General features: G+C 52.9%; 1 protein-coding gene and 1 pseudogene across 1 annotated transcript; both read left to right on the top strand.

Annotated features, from left to right (window-relative positions):
- Positions 1-23158, top strand: part of LOC135536690 (rab11 family-interacting protein 4A-like) — a 191199-nt pseudogene that overhangs the window by 69659 nt on the left and 98382 nt on the right.
- LOC135536692 (rab11 family-interacting protein 4A-like) lies at positions 1168-21337 on the top strand. Its single transcript, XM_064962947.1, has 9 exons — positions 1168-1328; positions 3532-3699; positions 5410-5544; positions 12518-12593; positions 15202-15303; positions 16930-17033; positions 17855-17995; positions 18790-18871; positions 21269-21337. Exons 1-9 carry the CDS (start codon positions 1180-1182, stop codon positions 21335-21337), a joined length of 1026 nt encoding a protein of 341 aa, XP_064819019.1. The 5' UTR covers positions 1168-1179.

The raw sequence follows: 23158 nt of genomic DNA, 5'->3' as shown, positions 1-23158 counted from the left end.
AAGCTGCTGTAGATATCCTTCAGAGAGAGGGAAGGGAGAGGAGGAGGGATGGGGGGGAGGGAGGGAGGGGAGGAGGGGGAGGGGGGATGGAGGGAGTGTCTGGGTTGTATTGAATTGAATGTGCTGGTTCACTGAGGGTGCTCTTAGCTGTGGGTATGAGATGACGGGTGTTAAATGTTTCATTGTTCAGGGTCTGGAAGTTGGCCGAGTGCTCCGCCAAGACAACAACGTAGATGAAACACTGTTTTCTGTCTCCAGCATGTTGAGTTGAATAACGGTGATGGTTGACGAATGTCCTCCCCCTATCTCCCTACCCCCCTCCCTCTCTCCCCCCTACCCCTCCCTCTCTCCCCCTACCCCTCCCTCTCTCCCCCTACCTCTGACCCTCTCTCTCTCTCCCCCCCTACCCCTCCCTCTCTCTCCCCCTACCCCTCCCTCTAGTCCCCCTATCCCTGACCATGGCTCCCCCTCCCCCTCTCCCTCTCTCTCCCCCCCTCTCTCCCCCTATCCCTCCCCCTCTCTCCCCCTATCCCTCCTTCTCTCTCCCCCTATCCCTCCTCTCTCTCCCCCTATCCCCCTCCTCTCTCCCCCTATCCCCCTCCTCTCTCCCCCTATCCCTCCTTCTCTCTCCCCATCCCTCCTTCTCTCTCCCCTATCCCTCCTTCTCTCTCCCCCTATCCCTCCTTCTCTCTCCCCCTATCCCTCCTTCTCTCTCCCCCTATCCCTCCCTCTCTCTCCCCCTCTCTGGCTGTAGTCTCTCCCTCTCTCCCCCTACCTCTCTCCCTCTCTCTCCCCCTACCTGGCCCCCTCTCTCTCCCCCCTACCCCTCCCTCCCTCCCCCTCTCCATCTCTCCCCCCTACCCCCTATGCTCCCTCTCCCCCTCTGACCATCCTCCCCCTCTCTTCCTCCTCCCCCTATCTCCTCCTCCCCCTCCCCCTATGCTCTCTCTCCCCCTCTCTATGCTCTCTCTCCCCCTGGCTGTAGTACCCCCTCCCTCTCTCCCCCTCCCCCTATGCTCCCTCTCCCCCTCTCTCTCTCCCCCTCCCCCTCTCCCCCCTCTCTCCTTCCCCCTACCCCTCTCCCCCTCTGACCATCCCTTTCTCCCCCCTCCCCCTATGCTCCTTCTCCCCCCCTCTCTCTCGCTCCAGAACCGAGGCCCGCTGGGCCCTCCCATCATCATGTGTACCCGTCCATACCCAGACTGCAGTGTGGAGCAGGGGGAGTGTTGTGACATGGACAGCACCAATGAGAGCGGGTTGGGCTCTGACACCTCTGACGGGGGGCGGAGCAACGAGAAGGAGGAGGGGCTAGGTGGACTGTTCAACAAGTAAGTGTGACGTTATGATGTCACAGATTATACCGGTTATTGATTTTCAATCATATTTTTGCCACCATCTATCTGACCATGGCTGTAGTAGCATCTATCTGACCATGGCTGTAGTAGCATCTATCTGACCATGGCTGTAGTAGCATCTATCTGACCATGGCTGTAGTCCCATCTATCTGACCATGGCTGTAGTCCCATCTATCTGACCATGGCTGTAGTAGCATCTATCTGACCATGGCTGTAGTAGCATCTATCTGACCATGGCTGTAGTAGCATCTATCTGACCATGGCTGTAGTAGCATCTATCTGACCATGGCTGTAGTCCCATCTATCTGACCATGGCTGTAGTAGCATCTATCTGACCATGGCTGTAGTCCCATCTATCTGACCATGGCTGTAGTAGCATCTATCTGACCATGGCTGTAGTCCCATCTATCTGACCATGGCTGTAGTAGCATCTATCTGACCATGGCTGTAGTCCCATCTATCTGACCATGGCTGTAGTAGCATCTATCTGACCATGGCTGTAGTAGCATCTATCTGACCATGGCTGTAGTAGCATCTATCTGACCATGGCTGTAGTAGCATCTATCTGACCATGGCTGTAGTAGCATCTATCTGACCATGGCTGTAGTCCCATCTATCTGACCATGGCTGTAGTAGCATCTATCTGACCATGGCTGTAGTAGCATCTATATGACCATGGCTGTAGTAGCATCTAAGCACTTCTTGTAGACTTGTGGGACTGCTATTGGCTAGGTGGAATTGGCCCTCTGATAGGCTAGGTGGAATTGGCCCTCTGATAGGCTAGGTGGAATGGGCCCTCTGATAGGCTAGGTGGAATGGGCCCTCTGATAGTCTAGGTGGAATGGGCCCTCTGATAGGCTTGGTGGAATGGGCCCTCTGATAGGCGAGGTGGAACGGGCCCTCTGATAGGCTAGGTGGAACGGGCCCTCTGATAGGCTAGGTGGAACGGGCCCTCTGATAGGCTAGGTGTCATGGGCCCTCTGATAGGCTAGGTGTCATGGGCCCTCTGATAGGCTAGGTGTCATGGGCCCTCTGATAGGCTAGGTGTCATGGGCCCTCTGATAGGCTAGGTGGAATGGGTCCTCTGATAGGCTAGGTGGAATGGGTCCTCTGATAGGCTAGGTGGAATGGGTCCTCTGATAGGCTAGGTGTCATGGGCCCTCTGATAGGCTAGGTGTCATGGGCCCTCTGATAGGCTAGGTGTCATGGGCCCTCTGATAGGCTAGGTGTAATTGGCCCTCTGATAGGCTAGGTGGAATGGGCCCTCTGATAGGCTAGGTGTAATTGGCCCTCTGATAGGCTAGGTGGAATGGGCCCTCTGATAGGCTAGGTGGAATGGGCCCTCTGATAGGCTAGGTGGAATGGGCCCTCTGATAGGCTAGGTGTAATTGGCCCTCTGATAGGCTAGGTGTAATGGGCCCTCTGATAGGCTAGGTGGAATGGGCCCTCTGATAGGCTAGGTGGAATTGGCCCTCTGATAGGCTAGGTGGAATTGGCTCCATATTCCTATACTCCAGACAGTGTTTTCTGAGTTTCTAGGGAAGGAGTATTCAAATCTTATTCAACAAGTTCCAGAGTCCTGCTGGTTTTCTGTTCTACCTGATAGTTAACATCACCCTCCTGGTGTCCCAGGTCTAAATCAGTCCCTGATTAGAGGGGAATCACCCTCCTGGTGTCCCAGGTCTAAATCAGTCCCTGATTAGAGGGGAATCACCCACCTGGTGTCCCAGGTCTAAATCAGTCCCTAATTAGAGGGGAATCACCCACCTGGTGTCCCAGGTCTAAATCAGTCCCTGATTAGAGGGGAATCACCCACCTGGTGTCCCAGGTCTAAATCAGTCCCTGATTAGAGGGGAATCACCCACCTGGTGTCCCAGGTCTAAATCAGTCCCTGCTGTCCCAGGTCTAAATCAGTCCCTAATTAGAGGGGAATCACCCACCTGGTGTCCCAGGTCTAAATCAGTCCCTAATTAGAGGGGAATCACCCACCTGGTGTCCCAGGTCTAAATCTGTCCCTGATTAGAGTGGAGTTATGAACAAAACCAGTAGAAATGTCTTCCAGGTTCAGGTGAGAATTTGAGGGGCCTAGGAGATGGGGAGTCCGGGACTGTTCGGGAGGGGGGCCCATACTGATTCATACGTTGACTCGTGTTCTTTGTGTTCTGATTGGCTGAAGTTCTGGCCAGCTGATTGGCTCGGCTTCTGCGTCCGTCTTCTCGGGGGAGGAACAGTTTGAGGACTACGGAGAGGGGGAGGACGTGGACTACACTCCCAGCAGCCCTTGCCCCGACGATGACGCTCGCACCAACGGCTTCTCGGACCTCGGCTCCTCCCTGCCCTCCAGGTTAGTGGCACATAGAGGGAACTCGCACAGCGTACAGGACATTCATCGATGACAGTTGGCCCCCAATGACTGACACACACTGCCCTTTACATGCTGCACCAACACACACTGCCCTTTACATGCTGCACCAACACACACTGCCCTTTACATGCTGCACCAACACACACTCTTCACCTTTCAGCCACTCATGTGTAACAGGGAGGAAACCTTTTGCTCTGTTCTATTGACAGATACAAAGCACTGTGTGTAATGATAGTCTCTCTCTCCCTCCTTGTCTCTCTCTCTGTCTCCTCTCTCTCCCTCCTTGTCTCTCTCTCTCTTCTCTCTCTACTTTCTCTCTCTGTCTCTCTCTGTCTCTCTCTTTCTCTCTCTTTGTCTCTCTCTCCCCCTTCTCCCTCCCTCCCCTCCCTCCCTCCCTCCCTCCCTCCCTCCCTCCCTCCCTCCCTCCCTCCCTCCCTCCCTCCCCCCTCTCCTCCTCTCTCCCCCCCCCCTCCCTCCCTCCCCCTCCCCCCCCTCCCTCCCTCCCTCCCCCCTCCCTCCCTCCCTCCCCCTCCCTCCCTCCCTCCCTCCCTCCCCCCTCCCTCCCTCCCTCCCTCTCTCCCTCCCTCCCTCCCTCCCTCCCCCTTCTCTCTCTCTCCCCTCCCTCCCCCCCCTTCTCCCCTCCCTCCCTCCCTCCCTCCCTCCCTCCCTCCCTCCCTCCCTCCCTCCCTCCCTCCCTCCCTCCCCCTTCTCTCTCTCTCTCTCTCCCTCCCTCCCTCCCTCCCTCCCTCCCTCCCTCCCTCCCTCCCTCCCTCCCTCCCCCTCCCCTTCTCTCTCCCTCCCTCCCTCCCCCTCCTCCCTCCCCCTCCTCCCCCCTCCCTCCCTCCCTCCCTCCCTCCCCCTCCCTCCCTCCCCCTCCTCTCTCTCTCCTCCTCTCTCTCCCTCCCTCCCTCCCTCCCTCCCTCCCTCCCTCCCTCCCTCCCCTCCCTCCCTCTCCTCCCTCCCCTTCTCCCTCCCTCCCTCCCTCCCCCCTTCCTCCCCTCCCTCCCTCCCCCCCTCCCTCCCTCCCTCCCTCCCTCCCTCCCTCCCCCCTTCCTCTCTCTCCCCCCTCCCTCCCCCCCTCCCTCCCCCTTCTCTCTCCCCTCCCCCCCCCTCCCCCTCCCTCCCTCCCCCTCCCTCCCTCCCTCCCCTCCCTCCCCCCCCCTCCTCCCTCCCTCCCTCCCTCCCTCCCCCTTCTCTCCCCTCCCTCCCTCCCTCCCTCCCCCTCCCTCCCCTCCCTCCCCCTTCTCTCTCTCCCTCCCTCCCTCCCTCCCTCCCTCCCTCCCTCCCCCCTCCCTCCTCTCTCTCTCTCCCTCCCTCCCTCCCCCTTCTCCCTCCCTCCCTCCCTCCCTCCCTCCCCCCTCCTCTCCCCCTCCCTCCCTCCCCCCTCCTCCCTCCCCTCCCTCCCCTCCCTCCCTCCCTCCCCCTCCCCTCCCTCCCTCCCCCTCCTCCCTCCCTTCCTCCCTCCCTCCCTCCCTCCCTCCCTCCCCCTCCCCCCCTCCCCCTCCCTTCCCTCCCTCCCTCCCTCCCCCCCCTCCCTCCCTCCCTCCCTCCCCCTTCTCCCTCCCTCCCTCTCCTCCCTCCCTCCCTCCCTCCCTCCCTCCCTCCCTCCCTCCCTCCCCCTCCCTCCCTCCCTCCCTCCCTCTCTCCCTCCCTCCCTCCCTCCCTCCCTCCCTCCCTCTGTCTCTGTAGTGCTGGTCAGACCCCTCTGAAGATGTGTCACCTGTACAACAGTGATGTGTTGGATGTCTATTGTTCTCAGTGCTATAAGAAGGTTAACCTGCTCAACGACCTGGAGGCCAGGCTCAACAACCTCAGAGCCAACAGGTAACACACATACACACACACACACATTCAAATGTGCATGTGCGCACACACACAAGCACGCCGGGCACACACATACGCTACCTTTCAAAAGTTGCGGGTCACTTAGAAATGTCCTTGTTTTTGAAAGAAAAGTTTTTTTAAATTGTCCATTAAAATTTACATTTACATTTAAGTCATTTAGCAGACGCTCTTATCCAGAGCGACTTACAAATTGGTGAATTCACCTTCTGACATCCAGTGGAACAGCCACTTTACAATAGTGCATCTAAGTCATTGAGGGGGGGGGGGTGAGAAGGATTACTTATCCTATCCTAGGTATTCCTTGAAGAGGTGGGGTTTCAGGTGTCTCCGGAAGGTGGTGATTGACTCCGCTGTCCTGGCGACGTGAGGGAGTTTGTTCCACCATTGGGGGCCAGAGCAGCGAACAGTTTTGACTGGGCTGAGCGGGAACTGTACTTCCTCAATGGTAGGGAGGCGAGCAGGCCAGAGGTGGATGAACGCAGTGCCCTTGCTTGGGTGTAGGGCCTGATCAGAGCCTGGAGGTACTGCGGTGCCGTTCCCCTCACAGCTCCGTAGGCAAGCACCATGGTCTTGTAGCGGATGCGAGCTTCAAATAACATCAAATTGATCAGAAATACAGTGTAGACATTGTTAATGTTGTAAATGACTATTGTAGCTGGAAACGGCAGATTTTAAAAAATAAATGTTTTTATGGAATATACAGAGGCCCATTTATCAGCAACCATCACTCCTGTGTTCCAATGGCACGTTGTGTTCGCTAATCCAAGTTTATCATTTTAAACGGCTAATTGATCATTAGAAAACCCTTTTGCAATTATGTTAGCACAGCTGAAATCTGTTGTCCTGATTTATAGAAGCAATAAAACTGGCCTTCAGACGAGTTGAGTATCTAGAACATCAGCATTTGTTGGTTCGATTACAACCTCAAAATGGCCAAAAACAAACTCATCAGTCTATTCTTGTTCCGGGAAATTATGGCTTTTCCATGCGAGTAATTGTCATCTCGTACAACGCTGTGTACTATTCCCTTCACAGAACAGTGCAAACTGACTCTAACCAGAATAGAAAGAGGAGTGGAGGCCCCGGTTCACAACTGAGTAAGAGGACAAGTACATTAGAGTGTCTAGTTTGAGAAACAGACGCCTCACAAGTCCTGAACTGGCAGCTTCATTAAATAGTTCCCGCAAAACACCAGTCTCAACGTCAACAGTGAAGAGGCGACTCCGGGATGCTGGCCTTCTAGGCAGAGTTGCAGAGAAAAAGCCATATCTCAGACTGGCCAATAATAAGAAAAGATTAATATGGGCAAAAGAACACAGACACTGGACAGAGGAAGATTGGAAAAAATGATTATGGACAGACTAATCTAAGTTTGAGGTGTTCGTATCACAAAGAAGAACATTCGTGAGATGCAGAAAAACTGAAAAGATGCTGGAGGAGTGCTTGACGCCATCTGTCAAGCATGGTGGAGGCAATGTGATGGTCTGGGGGTGCTTTGGTGGTGGTAAAGTGGGAGGTTTGTACAGGGTAAAAGTTATCTTGAAGAAGGAAGGCTATCACTCCATTTTGCAACACCATGTCACACCCTGTGGACGATACTTAATTGGAGCCAATTTCCTCCTACAACAGGACAATGACCCATAGCACAGCTCCAAACTATGCCAGAACTATTTAGAGAAGAAGCAGTCAGCTGGTGTTCTGTCTATTATGGAGTGGCCAGTACAGTCACCGGATCTCAACCCTATTGAGCTGTTGTGGGAGCAGCTTGACCGTCTGTAAGAAGTGCCCATCAAGCCAATCCAACTGGTGGGAGGAGCTTCAGGAAGCATGGGGTGAAATCTCTTCAGATTACCTCAACACATTGACAACTAGACTGCCAAAGGTCTGCAAGGCTGTAATCGCTGTAAATGGAGGATTCTTTGATGAAAGCAAATTTTGAAGAACACAATTATTATTTCCATTAAAAATAATAAAAAATTTTAACCTTTGTCAACGTCTTGACTCATATTTCCTATTCATTTTACAACTCATTTCGTTTCATGTATGTTTTCATGGGAGAACAAGGACATTTTGACGTGACCCCAAACTTTTGAACGGTAGTGTACATTCTGCTTCAAACCACCTCTCTCTCTCTGTCCTTGAAATAAATGAGAAAACATTGCTGTTATTTAGTGAATCTCCCATCATAGTACGAGCCTATTCAGGAAGTCATTTTCATTGGAGTGGATGCCCACCCACACACACACACACACACACACACACACACACAGTCTCTTTGTAGTGGATACCTACAGTACCATATCATGCAACAGTACAGATTAGCTCTCACTGCCAGTGGTGTTTACGATCAAGCAGATCTCTTCTCTCTCTCTCTCTGTCTCTCTGTCTCTCTGTCTCTCTGTCTCTCTGTCTGTCTGTCTGTCTGTCTGTCTGTCTGTCTGTCTGTCTGTCTGTCTGTCTGTCTTCTTCCCTCCTTTTCTTGGCAATGATATTTGTTATGGGCAGAGTTGTTACCATAGCAACTGCATCCCAGTTAGACACAGGCTGGGTTAAGTTGGGCAGAAGGGAAAGGGGGGGTAGGATGTCATCTGCAGTGTATTCTGGGGAGGGATGAGGGCTTTCAGTGAAGGCTTGGTGTTCCCCCAATGCTGTGGTCTGTTACTGCAGTCTCTATGGTTCAGGTGTTATTGGCCTGAGAAATGGGCATTGTGGACATAGAAGTGGACATAGAAGTGGAAATAGACATAGAAGTGGACATAGAAGTGGCCATAGAAATACAATTGATAGAATAGATGCCATTTTATCGCCATGGTTAGTGTTGGGTAGTTTAGATGGCACCATTACTTAACACAGTGGTTGGTGTCGCTAGGATACTTCAGTCAAGTATTTTAAACCTGTCCGAACCCTGGCCAACCCTGACCCCGTTCACCAGCCAGGCTTCTAAACCTGTCCTAACCCTGCTCCACCCTGACCCTGTTCACCAGCCAGGCTTCTAAACCTGTCCTAATCATTGCTCCACCCTGACCCCGTTCACCAGCCAGGCTTCTAAACCTGTCCGAACCCTGGCCCACCCTGACCCCGTTCACCAGCCAGGCTTCTAAACCTGTCCTAACCCTGCTCAAACCTACCCCGTTCACCAGCCAGGCTTCTAAACCTGTCTGCTAACCCCGTTCACCAGCCAGGCTCCTAAACCTGTCCTAACCCCGTTCACCAGCCAGGCTTCTAAACCTGTCCTAACCCTGCTCAAACCTACCCCGTTCACCAGCCAGGCTTCTAAACCTGTCCTAACCCCGTTCACCAGCCAGGCTCCTAAACCTGTCCTAACCCCTCCACCCTGTTCACCAGCCAGGCTTCTAAACCTGTCCTAACCCTGCTCAAACCTACCCCGTTCACCAGCCAGGCTTCTAAACCTGTCCTAACCCCGTTCACCAGCCAGGCTCCTAAACCTGTCCTAACCCCGTTCACCAGCCAGGCTCCTAAACCTGTCCTAACCCCGTTCACCAGCCAGGCTTCTAAACCTGTCCTAACCCTGCTCCACCCTGACCCCGTTCACCAGCCAGGCTTCTAAACCTGTCCTAACCCTGCTCCACCCTGACCCCGTTCACCAGCCAGGCTTCTAAACCTGTCCTAACCCTGCTCCACCCTGACCCCGTTCACCACGGCAGGATTGCTGTATGGACCAGAGTCTACTTCACATCTCCCTTATATTATATTGTTTTGTTCACCATGGCAACTGTCCGTCATGCTCTCTTGAATCACTGGTTCAATCACTGCACCCTATTCCCTGAATAGTGCACTACTTTAGACCAGGCGTATAGGGCTCTGTATAGTGCACTACTTTAGACCAGGCCCATAGGGCTCTGTATAGTGCACTACTTTAGACCAGGCCCATAGGGCTCTGTATAGTGCACTACTTTAGACCAGGCCCATAAAGCTCTGTATAGTGCACTACTTTAGACCAGGCCCATAAAGCTCTGTATAGTGCACTACTTTAGACCAGGCGCATAGGGCTCTGTATAGTGCACTACTTTAGACCAGGCCCATAAAGCTCTGTATAGTGCACTACTTTAGACCAGGCACATAGGGCTCTGTATAGTGCCCTACTTTAGACCAGGCCCATAGGGCTCTGTATAGTGCACTACTTTAGACCAGGCCCATAGGGCTCTGTATAGTGCACTACTTTAGACCAGACCCATAGGGCTCTGTACAGTGCACTACTTTAGACCACACCATTAGGGCTCTGTATAGTGCACTACTTTAGACCACGCCATTAGGGCTCTGTAGGGAATAGGGTGCCATTTGTACCACAGTCACACCATGTTGTTGACGACGACCAGGTAGAGGTCAGGCTAGATGGGATGTCTCTCTGTTCTGTGTGTTGTGTTTCTATGGTTACACTCCATTTGAGATGAGATGTGGTGTTCGAGACTCTCTTAAGATGCTGGTTAGTTTAGCTATGGTTACCACACACACACACACACACCATGTCTTTTACTTGAGGATGATATAACACAGTAATGAGTGTAAAGCTGATGTGTGTCTCAGGGAGTGTGTGTGTGTGTCAGTGTGTGTGAGACATCTGTGTCTCAGGGCGTTCATGCCTGGCAGGCTGTGTGTGTGTGTTATGTAAAAGCAGGTCAGGTTCTAATAGGATCCTAGCCCAGGACAGCCCAGGACATTACTCAGGTGATCTATATATAGCGTGGTTCTCCCTGATGTCACCACAGCCTTCCTCTTGTTATCTAATCTACCTCACTAATCCCTGCCTGGCACTGACCTAACTACCGACCCTGACCCAGTTCACCAGCCAGGCTTCTAAACCTGTCCTAACCCTGCTCCACCCTGACCCTGTTCACCAGCCAGGCTTCTAAACCTGTCCTAACCCTGCTCCACCCTGACCCCGTTCACCAGCCAGGCTTCTAAACCTGTCCTAACCCTGCTCCACCCTGACCCCGTTCACCAGCCAGGCTTCTAAACCTGTCCTAACCCTGCTCCACCCTGACCCCGTTCACCAGCCAGGCTTCTAAACCTGTCCTAACCCTGCTCCACCCTGACCCCGTTCACCAGCCAGGCTTCTAAACCTGTCCTAACCCTGCTCCACCCTGACCCCGTTCACCAGCCAGGCTTCTAAACCTGTCTTAACCCTGGTCCATGCTCTTCCTCGGCTCCCAGTCCCACTCAGCCCTGTTCTTACTATAAGACCAACCCTATACCATGCCCTGTTATAAACCAACCCTATAACATGCCCTGTGTTATAAACCAACCCTATAACATGCCCTGTGTTATAAACCAACCCTATACCATGCCCTGTGTTATAAACCAACCCTTTACCATGCCCTGTGGTTTTATAAACCAACCCTATAACATGCCCTGTGTTATAAACCAACCATATAACATGCCCTGTGTTATAAACCAGCCCTATACCATGCCCTGTGTTATAAACCAACCCTATACCATGCCCTGTGTTATAAACCAACCCTATACCATGCCCTGTGTTATAAACCAACCCTATACCATGCCCTGTGTTATAAACCAACCCTTTACCATGCCCTGTTATAAACCAACCCTTTACCATGCCCTGTGTTATAAACCAACCCTTTACCATGCCCTGTGGTGTTATAAACCAACCCTATACCATGCCCTGTGGTGTTATAAACCAACCCTTTACCATGCCCTGTGGTGTTATAAACCAACCCTTTACCATGCCCTGTGGTGTTATAAACCAACCCTTTACCATGCCCTGTGTTATAAACCAACCCTCTACCATGCCCTGTGTTATAAACCAACCCTATACCATGCCCTGTGGTGTTATAAACCAACCCTATACCATGCCCTGTGGTGTTATAAACCAACCCTATACCATGCCCTGTGGTGTTATAAACCAACCCTATACCATGCCCTGTTATAAACCAACCCTATACCATGCCCTGTGTTATAAACCAACCCTATGCCATGGTCTGTGTTATAAACCAACCCTTTACCATGCCCTGTGTTATAAACCAACCCTCTACCATGCCCTGTGTTATAAACCAACCCTATACCATGCCCTGTGGTGTTATAAACCAACCCTATACCATGCCCTGTGGTGTTATAAACCAACCCTATACCATGCCCTGTGGTGTTATAAACCAACCCTATACCATGCCCTGTTATAAACCAACCCTATACCATGCCCTGTGTTATAAACCAACCCTATGCCATGGTCTGTGTTATAAACCAACCCTATAACATGGTCTGTGTTATAAACCAACCCTATAACATGCCCTGTGTTATAAACCAACCCTATACCATGCCCTGTGTTATAAACCAACCCTATACAATGCCCTGTGTTATAAACCAACCCTATACCATGCCCTGTGTTATAAACCAACCCTATACCATGTCCTGTGTTATAAACCAACCCTCTACCATGCCCTGTGTTATAAACCAACCCTTTACCATGCCCTGTGTTATAAACCAACCCTTTACCATGCCCTGTGTTATAAACCAACCCTTTACCATGCCCTGTGTTATAAACCAACCCTTTACCATGCCCTGTGTTATAAACCAACCCTATACCATGCCCTGTGTTATAAACCAACCCTAACCATACCCTGTGTTATAAACCAACCCTATACCATGCCCTGTGTTATAAACCAACCCTATACCATGCCCTGTGTTATAAACCAACCCCCTACCATGCCCTGTGTTATAAACCAACCCTCTACCATGCCCTGTGTTATAAACCAACCCTCTACCATGCCCTGTGTTATAAACCAACCCTTTACCATGCCCTGTGTTATAAACCAACCCTTTACCATGCCCTGTGTTATAAACCAACCCTTTACCATGCCCTGTGTTATAAACCAACCCTATACCATGCCCTGTGTTATAAACCAACCCTAACCATACCCTGTGGTATAAACCAACCCTATGCAATAACATTTCTGATTTCCTGTTTATCTTTTTACAGCCCCAACAGAAAGATATCCAGCACTGCCTTTGGACGTAAGTTACTGAGATCATCATTTTACAGCCCCAACAGAAAGGTAGGAGGGAGAGGGACTGTACTGATGGATCAGGTGGCTGGTAGAGGGAGGGACTGTACTGATGGATCAGGTGGCTGGTAGAGGGAGGGACTGTACTGATGGATCAGGTGGCTGGTAGAGGGAGGGACTGTACTTTACTGATGGATCAGGTGGCTGGTAGAGGGAGGGACTGTACTCTACTGATGGATCAGGTGGCTGGTAGAGGGAGGGACTGTACTGTACTGATGGATCAGGTGGCTGGTAGAGGGAGGGACTGTACTGTACTGATGGATCAGGTGGCTGGTAGAGGGAGGGACTGTACTGTACTGATGGATCAGGTGGCTGGTAGAGGGAGGGACTGTACTGATGGATCAGGTGGCTGGTAGAGGAGGGACTGTACTGATGGATCAGGTGGCTGGTAGAGGGAGGGACTGTACTCTACTGATGGATCAGGTGGCTGGTAGAGGGAGGGACTGTATGTACTGATGGATCAGGTGGCTGGTAGAGGGGAGGGACTGTACTGATGGATCAGGTGGCTGGTAGAGGGAGGGACTGTACTGATGGATCAGGTGGCTGGTAGAGGGAGGGACTGTACTGATGGATCAGGTGGCTGGTAGAGGGAGGGACTGTACTGTACTGATGGATCAGGTGGCTGGTAGAGGGAGGGACTGTACTCTACTGATGGATCAGGTGGCTGGTAGAGGGAGGGACTGTACTGTACTGATGGATCAGGTGGCTGGTAGAGGGAGGGACTGTACTCTACTGATGGATCAGGTGGCTGGTAGAGGGAAGGGACTGTACTGATGGATCAGGTGGCTGGTAGAGGGAGAGGACTGTACTGATGGATCAGGTGGCTGGTAGAGGGAGGGACTGTACTGATGGATCAGCTGGCTGGTAGAGGGAGGGGGACTGTACTGTACTGATGGATCAGGTGGCTGGTAGAGGGAGGGACTGTACTGATGGATCAGGTGGCTGGTAGAGGGAGGGACTCTACTGATGGATCAGGTGGCTGGTAGAGGGAGGGACTGTACTGATGGATCAGGTGGCTGGTAGAGGGAGGGACTGTACTGATGGATCAGGTGGCTGGTAGAGGGAGGGACTGTACTGATGGATCAGGTGGCTGGTAGAGGGAGGACTGTACTGGGGTTATCTGATGGATCAGGTGGCTGGTAGAGGAGGGACTCTACTGATGGATCAGGTGGCTGGTAGAGGGAGGGACTGTACTGTACTGATGGATCAGGTGGCTGGTAGAGGGAGGGACTGTACTCTACTGATGGATCAGGTGGCTGGTAGAGGGAGGGACTGTACTGATGGATCAGGTGGCTGGTAGAGGGAGGGACTGTACTGATGGATCAGGTGGCTGGTAGAGGGAGGGACTGTACTGATGGATCAGGTGGCTGGTAGAGGGAGGGACTGTACTCTACTGATGGATCAGGTGGCTGGTAGAGGGAGGGACTGTACTCTACTGATGGATCAGGTGGCTGGTAGAGGGAGGGACTGTACTCTACTGATGGATCAGGTGGCTGGTAGAGGGAGGGACTGTACTGATGGATCAGGTGTACTGGGGTTATCTGATGGATCAGGTGGCTGGTAGAGGGAGGGACTCTACTGATGGATCAGGTGGCTGGTAGAGGGAGGGACTGTACTCTACTGATGGATCAGGTGGCTGGTGGAGGGAGGGACTGTACTGATGGATCAGGTGGCTGGTAGAGGGAGGGACTGTACTGATGGATCAGGTGGCTGGTAGAGGGAGGGACTGTACTCTACTGATGGATCAGGTGGCTGGTAGAGGGAGGGACTGTACTCTACTGATGGATCAGGTGGCTGGTAGAGGGAGGGACTGTACTGTACTGATGGATCAGGTGGCTGGTAGAGGGAGGGACTGTACTGTACTGATGGATCAGGTGGCTGGTAGAGGGAGGGACTGTACTGATTGATCAGCTGTTCAGTTGTTTTAGTCTCTTATCTCCCTCTTACACTTTGGGAAAAATGTTATATAAAAAATTAATCACAAAAAAGTTCAAAGTTAATTACCCACCACTTCATCTTTTTCCTCTCCTCCTCCCCCTCTTCCTCGCCTTTCTCCTATTTTCCTCCTCGCCTCCCTTCTCCTCTCCTCCTCCCCCTTTCCTCCTTCCCCTCCTCTCTTCCACCTCCTCGCCTCTCTTCCTCCTCTCCTCTCTTCCTCCTCCTCCTCTCTTCCTCCTCCTCCCTCTCTTCCTCCTCTCCTCTCTTCCTCCTCCTCTCCTCCCTCCTCCTCCTCTCTTCCTCCTCCTCTCCTCTCTTCCTCCTCCTCCTCTCCTCTCTTCCTCCTCCTCTTCCTCCTCTCCTCTCTTCCTCCTCCTCTTCCTTCTCTCCTCTCTTCCTCCTCTTCCTTCTCTCCTCTCTTCCTCCTCCTCCTCCTCCTCTCCTCTCTTCCTCCTCCTCCTCGCCTCTCTTCTTCCTCTCCTCTCCTCATCCTCCTCTCTTCCTCCTCCTCCTCCTCCTCCTCCTCCTCCTCCTCCTCCTCGCCTCTCTTCCTCCTCCTCTCTTCCTCCTCCTCCTCGCCTCTCTTCCTCCTCCTCTCTTCCTCCTCCTCCTCGCCTCTCTTCCTCCTCCTCCTCCTCCTCCTCCTCCCCTCTACAGTCAGTTGTTCCAACACAACCACAGTGCTTTCAGCAGCAGTCAGGGAAGCACAGAGGACCTGTTCAGAGACTCCATCGACTCTTGTGATGTGGACATTACTGAGAAGGTAAACACACACTGTACTGACACACTGTACAGACACACACTCAAGGAACCGTACCCCCTAACAGCCAAATCCACCCCCTGGACAGGACACTAGTCTACCCCCTGGACAGGACACTAGTCTACCCCCTGGACAGGACACTAGTCTACCCCCTGGACAGGGCACTAGACTACCCCCTGGACAGGACACTAGACTACCCCCTGGACAGGGCACTAGTCTACCCCTGGACAGGACACTAGACTACCCCTGGACAGGACACTAGTCTACCCCCTGGACAGGACACTAGTCTACCCCCTGGACAGGACACTAGACTACCCCCTGGACAGGACACTAGACTACCCCCTGGACAGGACACTAGTCTACCCCCTGGACAGGACACTAGACTACCCCTGGACAGGACACTAGACTACCCCCTGGACAGGACACTAGACTACCCCTGGACAGGACACTAGTCTACCCCTGGACAGGACACTAGACTACCCCTGGACAGGACACTAGACTACCCCCTGGACAGGACACTAGACTACCCCTGGACAGGACACTAGTCTACCCCCTGGACAGGACACTAGACTACCCCCTGGACAGGACACTAGACTACCCCTGGACAGGACACTAGTCTACCCCTGGACAGGGCACTAGTCTACCCCTGGACAGGACACTAGACTACCCCTGGACAGGACACTAGACTATCACAGGGCTTTACCCCTGGACAGGACACTAGACTATCACAGGGCTTTACCCCTGGACAAGACACTAGACTACCCCCTGGACAAGACACTAGACTACCCCCTGGACAGGACACTAGACTATCACAGGGCTTTACCCCTGGACTGGACACTAGACTACCCCCTGGACAAGACACTAGACTACCCCCTGGACAAGACACTAGACTACCCCCTGGACAAGACACTAGACTATCACAGGGCTTTACCCCCTGGACAGGACACTAGACTACCCCTGGACAGGACACTAGACTACCCCTGGACAGGACACTAGTCTACCCCTGGACAAGACACTAGACTATCACAGGGCTTTACCCCTGGACAGGACACTAGACTACCCCTGGACAGGACACTAGACTACCCCCTGGACAGGACACTAGACTACCCCTGGACAGGACACTAGACTACCCCTGGACAGGACACTAGTCTACCCCTGGACAGGACACTAGTCTACCCCCTGGACAAGACACTAGACTATCACAGGGCTTTACCCCTGGACAGGACACTAGACTACCCCTGGACAGGACACTAGACTACCCCCTGGACAGGACACTAGACTATCACAGGGCTTTACCCCTGGACAGGACACTAGACTATCACAGGGCTTTACCCCCTGGACAGGACACTAGACTACCCCTGGACAGGACACTAGACTACCCCTGGACAGGACACTAGACTACCCCTGGACAGGACACTAGACTACCCCCTGGACAGGACACTAGACTACCCCCTGGACAGGACACTAGACTACCCCCTGGACAGGACACTAGACTATCACAGGGCTTTACCCCCTGGACAGGACACTAGACTATCACAGGGCTTTACCCCAAATCCACTCCTTGGCTGAGTCGGGAGGCATCGGGTCCCGTTTCTTTGGTCTCACCTGAACCTATGTGTCTGTCCTCAGGTGAGTTACCTGGAGAAGAAGGTGACAGAGCTGGAGAATGACAGTCTGGTTAATGGAGACCTCAAGTCTAAACTCAAACAGGGCAACACACAGCTAGTACACAGGTGAGATATACTGTATACACACCAGACTTGGGTTCAAATGTCAAATATCTCAATTACTTTCACATAAATTTAAAGTAAGTATTCAGATATATTTTTTAATATTGTAATGTATTTGGAAATACACTTGGAAAGTATTTGATAGAATTTTCAAATACCATTTTCAAATACCTGGGTTAAATGCATAGGAGTGTATTTAAGTTGGTGTATTTTAGTATTTGAAATACAATTTTGCAGACTATTTAGTTTTTTACAATAACTATTCAAATACTCAAATAGAAGTACTTGTTTTGGGCTGTGTCTTTGAAAATGCAGTACTCAAATACACAGAAGTACTTTAAATATCAGATAACATTAAGTGTTAATAACTTCTCGAATAGAAAGACAGAGCGGGATTCAATCAAAGACACGTCGTCGTTGACAAGTGACACTTGACACTTGAAGCTCATTTAGACTTGAGCCTGACAGCTGCAGTGTTGATTAAGTCCCTGCCTTTTGTACACACCGCCCGTCGCTACTACCGATTTGGATGGTTTCGTGAGGTGGGTCACGGCCCTGGCGGAGCGCCGAGAAGACGATCAAACTTGACTATCTGGAGGAAGGAAAAGTCGTAACAAGGTTTCCGTAGGTGAACCTGCGGAGTAAAATTCCATCTCTGCTAACGTCAAGGAAAACGTCCTTTTAAAACGGTGCGTTGTTGATCGTGTTGACGACTTGCCTCTGATTTGAATCGCGGCCGCACTGTTTTTTTGAAAGACTTGTATTGATATGGATTACACTTGTGTATCCCCCAACCCAATGTTGTGCGTCTCTCTGTCTCCCAGGGTTCATGAGTTGGAGGAGCAGCTGAAGGATCAGGAGAGCAGAGCAGAACAGACCCTGGAGGAAGAGACACATAGACACAGAGAGACCTACTGCAAGATGGAGAGAGACAAGAACACTGACATAGAGCTGCTCAGTAACAGGTACACACACTTGAGTTTTTCTGGTACAATGGAACCAATGAAATAGTCCCAAAAGTCCAAGCGAAATGAAGCGCACAGGAACACCTTTAGTAACACACAGGAACACCTAGTAACACACAGGAACACCTAGTAACACGCAGGAACACCTAGTAACACGCAGGAACATCTAGTAACACGCAGGAACACCTAGTAACACACAGGAACACCTTAGTAACACGCAGGAACACCTAGTAACACACAGGAACACCTAGTAACACACAGGAACACCTTAGTAACGCACAGGAACACCTAGTAACGCACAGGAACACCTAGTAACGCACAGGAACACCTTAGTAACGCACAGGAACACCTAGTAACTCACAGGAACACCTTAGTAACGCACAGGAACACCTAGTAACGCACAGGAACACCTTAGTAACGCACAGGAACACCTTAGTAACGCACAGGAACACCTTAGTAACGCACAGGAACACCTTAGTAACGCACAGGAACACCTTAGTAACGCACAGGAACACCTTAGTAACGCACAGGAACACCTTAGTAACGCACAGGAACACCTTAGTAACGCACAGGAACACCTTAGTAACGCACAGGAACACCTTAGTAACGCACAGGAACACCTTAGTAACGCACAGGAACACCTTAGTAACGCACAGGAACACCTTAGTAACGCACAGGAACACCTTAGTAACGCACAGGAACACCTTTAGTAACGCACAGGAACACCTTAGTAACGAACAGCTGTACATTGGTAGTAGAAATGGTAGATATCTGGGTAACTGTTTTCTCTATAGAGTTCAGCAGCTGGAGGAGGAGAATGGAGAGATGAAACTGAACGTGTGTAAACTGAAGTCTCAGACTGAGAAACTAGACCAGGTGGGTGGTCATAAAGTCTGTCTGTCTGTCTCTGTCTGTCTGTCTGTCTGTCTGTCTGTCTGTCTGTCTATCTGCCAGTCTGTCTGTCTGCCTGTCTGCCTGCCTGTCTGCCTGCCTGCCTGCCTGCCTGCCAGTCTGTCTGTCTGTCTATCTGCTTATCTGCCTGTCTGTCTGCCTGTCTGTCTGTCTGTCTGCCTGCCTGTCTGCCTGTCTGTCTATCTGCCAGTCTGTCTGTCTATCTGTCTGTCTGTCTATCTGCCAGTCTGTCTGTCTATCTGCCAGTCTGTCTATCTGTCTGTCTGTCTATCTGCCAGTCTGTCTGTCTGCCAGTCTGTCTATCTGCCAGTCTGTCTGTCTATCTGCCAGTCTGTCTATCTGCCAGTCTGTCTGTCTATCTGCCAGTCTGTCTGCCAGTCTGTCTGTCTGCCAGTCTGTCTGCCAGTCTGTCTATCTGCCAGTCTGTCTATCTGTCTGTCTGTCTGTCTGCCAGTCTGTCTGTCTGTCTGTCTGTCTGTCTGTCTGCCTGTCTGTCTGTCTGCCTGTCTGTCTGTCTGCCTGTCTGTCTGTCTATCTGCCAGTCTGTCTGTCTATCTGCCAGTCTGTCTGTCTATCTGCCAGTCTGTCTGTCTATCTGCCTGTCTGTCTGCCTGTCTATCTGCCAGTCTGTCTGTCTGTCTGCCAGTCTGTCTGTCTGTCTGTCTGCCAGTCTGTCTGTCTATCTGCCAGTCTGTCTGTCTATCTGCCTGTCTGTCTGTCTGTCTATCTGCCAGTCTGTCTGTCTATCTGCTTATCTGCCTGTCTATCTGCCAGTCTGTCTGTCTGTCTGCCTGTCTGTCTATCTGCCAGTCTGTCTGTCTATCTGCCAGTCTGTCTGTCTGCCAGTCTGTCTGCCAGTCTGTCTGTCTATCTGCCAGTCTGTCTGCCTGTCTATCTGCCAGTCTGTCTGCCTATCTGCCAGTCTGTCTGCCTGTCTATCTGCCAGTCTGTCTGTCTATCTGCCAGTCTGTCTGTCTATCTGCCTGTCTATCTGCCAGTCTGTCTGTCTATCTGCCAGTCTGTCTGTCTATCTGCCAGTCTGTCTGTCTATCTGCCAGTCTGTCTGTCTGTCTGTCTGTCTGTCTATCTGCCAGTCTGTCTGTCTGTCTGCCAGTCTGTCTGTCTGTCTGCCTGTCTATCTGCTTATCTGCCTGTCTATCTGCCTGTCTGTCAATGGATAACTCTCCCCCATCTCCCTCTCTCCCCTCTCCCTCTCTCCCCTCTCCCTCTCTCCCCCATCTCTCTCTCTCCCCTCTCCCCCATCTCTCTCTCTCCCCTCTCCCCCATCTCCCTCTCTCCCCCATCTCTCTCTCCCCCATCTCTCTCTCCCCTCTCCCCCATCTCTCTCTCTCCCCCTCTCCCCCATCTCTCTCTCTCCCTCTCCCTCTCTCCCTCTCTCCCCCATCCCTCCCCTCTCCCTCTCCCCCTCTCCCTCTCTCTCCCATCTCCCTCTCTCCCCTCTCCCCCATCTCTCTCTCCCCTCTCCCTCTCCCCCATCTCTCCCCCCTCTCCCTCTCTCCCTCTCCCTCTCTCCCTCTCTCCCCTCTCCCTCTCTCCCTCTCCCTCTCTCCCCCATCTCTCTCTCTCCCCTCTCCCCCATCTCTCTCTCTCCCTCTCCCCCATCTCCCTCTCTCCCCCATCTCTCTCCCCCATCTCTCTCTCTCCCCTCTCCCCCATCTCTCTCTCTCTCCCCTCTCCCCCATCTCTCTCTCTCCCCCTCTCCCTCTCTCCCTCTCTCCCCATCCCTCCCCTCTCCCTCTCTCCCCTCTCCCTCTCTCTCCCATCTCCCTCTCTCCCTCTCTCTCTCTCCCCCATCTCTCTCTCCCTCTCCCTCTCTCCCCCATCTCTCTCTCTCCCCTCTCCCCCATCTCTCTCTCTCCCCTCTCCCCCATCTCCCTCTCTCCCCCATCTCCTCTCTCCCTCTCTCCCCATCCCTCTCCCCCCATCTCCTCTCTCCCCCATCTCTCTCTCTCCCTCTCTCCCCCTCTCCTCTCTCCCCCATCTCTCTCTCTCCCCTCTCCCCCATCTCTCTCTCTCCCCTCTCCCCCCATCTCCCTCTCTCCCCCATCTCTCTCTCTCCCTCTCTCCCCCTCTCCCCTCCCCTCTCTCCCTCTCTCCCCCATCCCTCCCCTCTCCCTCTCTCCCCATCTCCCTCTCTCCCCATCTCCCTCTCTCCCCTCCCCCTCTCTCCCCCATCTCTCTCTCCCCCTCTCCCTCTCTCCCCCATCTCCCTCTCTCCCCTCTCCCTCTCTCCCCCATCCCTCCCCTCTCCCCTCTCCCCTCTCCCCCATCTCTCTCTCTCCCCTCTCCCTCTCCTCTCCCCTCTCCCTCTCTCCCCCATCTCTCCCTCCCCTCTCCCAGGAGAAGCAGCGTATGACAGACCGGTTGGAGGACACCAGTCTGAGGCTGAAGGATGAGATGGACCTCTGAGGAAGATGATGGACAAGCTGTGGCAGAACAGACATGAATTCCAGAAGGAGAGAGAGGCCATGCAGGAGGTACGGACACACACACACACACACACACACACACACACACACACACACACACACACACACACACAATATATTTTCCTCCATTCGTTCCTATTGCACTCAACTACTTTAGTGACCAAATTCACCATCTTCTATATTTTAACTTCTAACCACCAAGGAAACTACATTGATGTGACAGACAAACTCTCCCTCTGTCCCTCCCTCTGTCCCCCTCCATCTCTCCCTCTCTCCCCCTCCATCTCTCTCTCCCTCTCTCCCCCTGTCCCCCTCCATCTCTCCCTCTCTCCCCCTCCATCTCTACCTCCCTCTGTCCCTCCCTCTGTCCCTCCCTCTGTCCCTCCCTCTGTCCCTCCCTCTGTCCCTCTCCATCTCTCCCTCCCTCTCTGTCCCTCCCTCTGTCTCCCTCTCTCCCCCTCCATCTCTACCTCCCTCTGTCCCTCTCCATCTCTCCCTCCCTCTCTCCCCTTCCCTCCCTCTGTACCTCCCTCTCCCCCCACCCCCTCCTTCCATCTTTGTAGTTGATAGAGGACCTGCGTCGGGAGTTGGAGCACCTGCAGCTGTTTAAGCTGGGTTCAGAGGCGGGGCAGGGGCGGGGCTATCAGAATACAACGCCAAGACACGGGAAATAGAGATGGAGCATGAGGTCAAGAGACTCAAACAGGTGAGGCTCACACACACACATACACACACACACACAGACACACACACATAGGCACATATAGGCACGCACGCACGCACAGACACACACAGAGACACACACACACGCTGGACGTGTACACACACACGCTGAACACACAAAGAGACATACACAAAACCCTGACGAATTGAGGCTCTGAGGGCAAAATGAGGTGAAACTCAATATCAGGAAGGTGTTCAATATTAGAAACATTTTCTCAGAGTTTATATTCTAACTCCTCTTTCTCCTTCCTCTCCCTCTTCCCTCCTCCCTCCCTCTTTCCACCCTCTTCCCTCCTCCTCCCTCCCTCTCTCTACTTTCTTCCCTCCTTCCTCCCTCCCTCCCTCTCTCTCCCTCCATCACTCCCTCACTCGCTCCACCCTCCTTCCTCCCCTTCCCCTCTCTCTCACTCCCTCACTCGCTCCACCCTCTTCCCTCCTTCCTCCCTCCCTCCCTCTCCCTCCCTCACTCCCTCACTCACTCCACCCTCTTCCCTCCTTCCTCCCTCCCTCTCTCTACCTTCTTCCCTCCTTCCTCCCTCCCTCTCTCTCTACCCTCCATCCCTCCCCCTCTCCCTCTCCCTCTCTCTCCACCCCCTCTCCCTCTCTCTCTCTCTCCACCCCCCTCTCCCTCTCTCTCCACCCTCTTCCTTCCTACCTCCCTCCCTCTCTCCACCCCCCCCCCCCTCCCTCTCTCTCCACCCTACAGGAGAACTTTAAGCTGCGGGACCAGAACGATGACCTGAACAGTCAGATCCTCAGTCTGAGTCTGTATGAAGCTGAGAACCTGTTTGCCTGCCACACCAAGGCCCAGTCACTGGCTGCTGAGATAGACAACGCTTCTAGGGACGAGGTGAGAGGGTCTGACTGTGGGGTGGGGTAGAGTGGTGGGGGTAGAGTAGGGTAGAGTGGGGTAGAGTGGGGTGGGGTAGAGTGGGGTAGAGTGGGGTGGAGTCAGTCTGAGTCTGTATGAAGCTAAGAACCTGTTTGCCTGCCACACCAAGGCCCAGTCACTGGCTGCTGAGATAGACAACGCTTCTAGGGACGAGGTGAGAGGGTCTGACTGTGGGGTGGGGTAGAA

The sequence above is a fragment of the Oncorhynchus masou genome, unplaced genomic scaffold (assembly GCF_036934945.1).
Source record: "Oncorhynchus masou masou isolate Uvic2021 unplaced genomic scaffold, UVic_Omas_1.1 unplaced_scaffold_651, whole genome shotgun sequence".
In the NCBI taxonomy this organism is placed as follows: domain Eukaryota; kingdom Metazoa; phylum Chordata; class Actinopteri; order Salmoniformes; family Salmonidae; genus Oncorhynchus; species Oncorhynchus masou.
The sequence above is the reverse complement of the archived record's forward strand: the minus strand, read 5'-3'. Positions and strand labels throughout refer to the sequence as shown.

What these genes read in the sequence shown, in the direction of transcription:
- LOC135536692 (XM_064962947.1), top strand. Translation starts at nt 1,180, where the DNA reads ATGTGTACCCGTCCATACCCAGACTGCAGTGTGGAGCAGGGGGAGTGT. An exon ending in GGCTCCTCCCTGCCCTCCAG is followed by an intron (nt 3,700 to 5,409) that starts GTTAGTGGCACA and finishes CTGTCTCTGTAG; the next exon opens with TGCTGGTCAGACCCCTCTGA. An exon ending in ATGTGGACATTACTGAGAAG is followed by an intron (nt 15,304 to 16,929) that starts GTAAACACACAC and finishes GTCTGTCCTCAG; the next exon opens with GTGAGTTACCTGGAGAAGAA.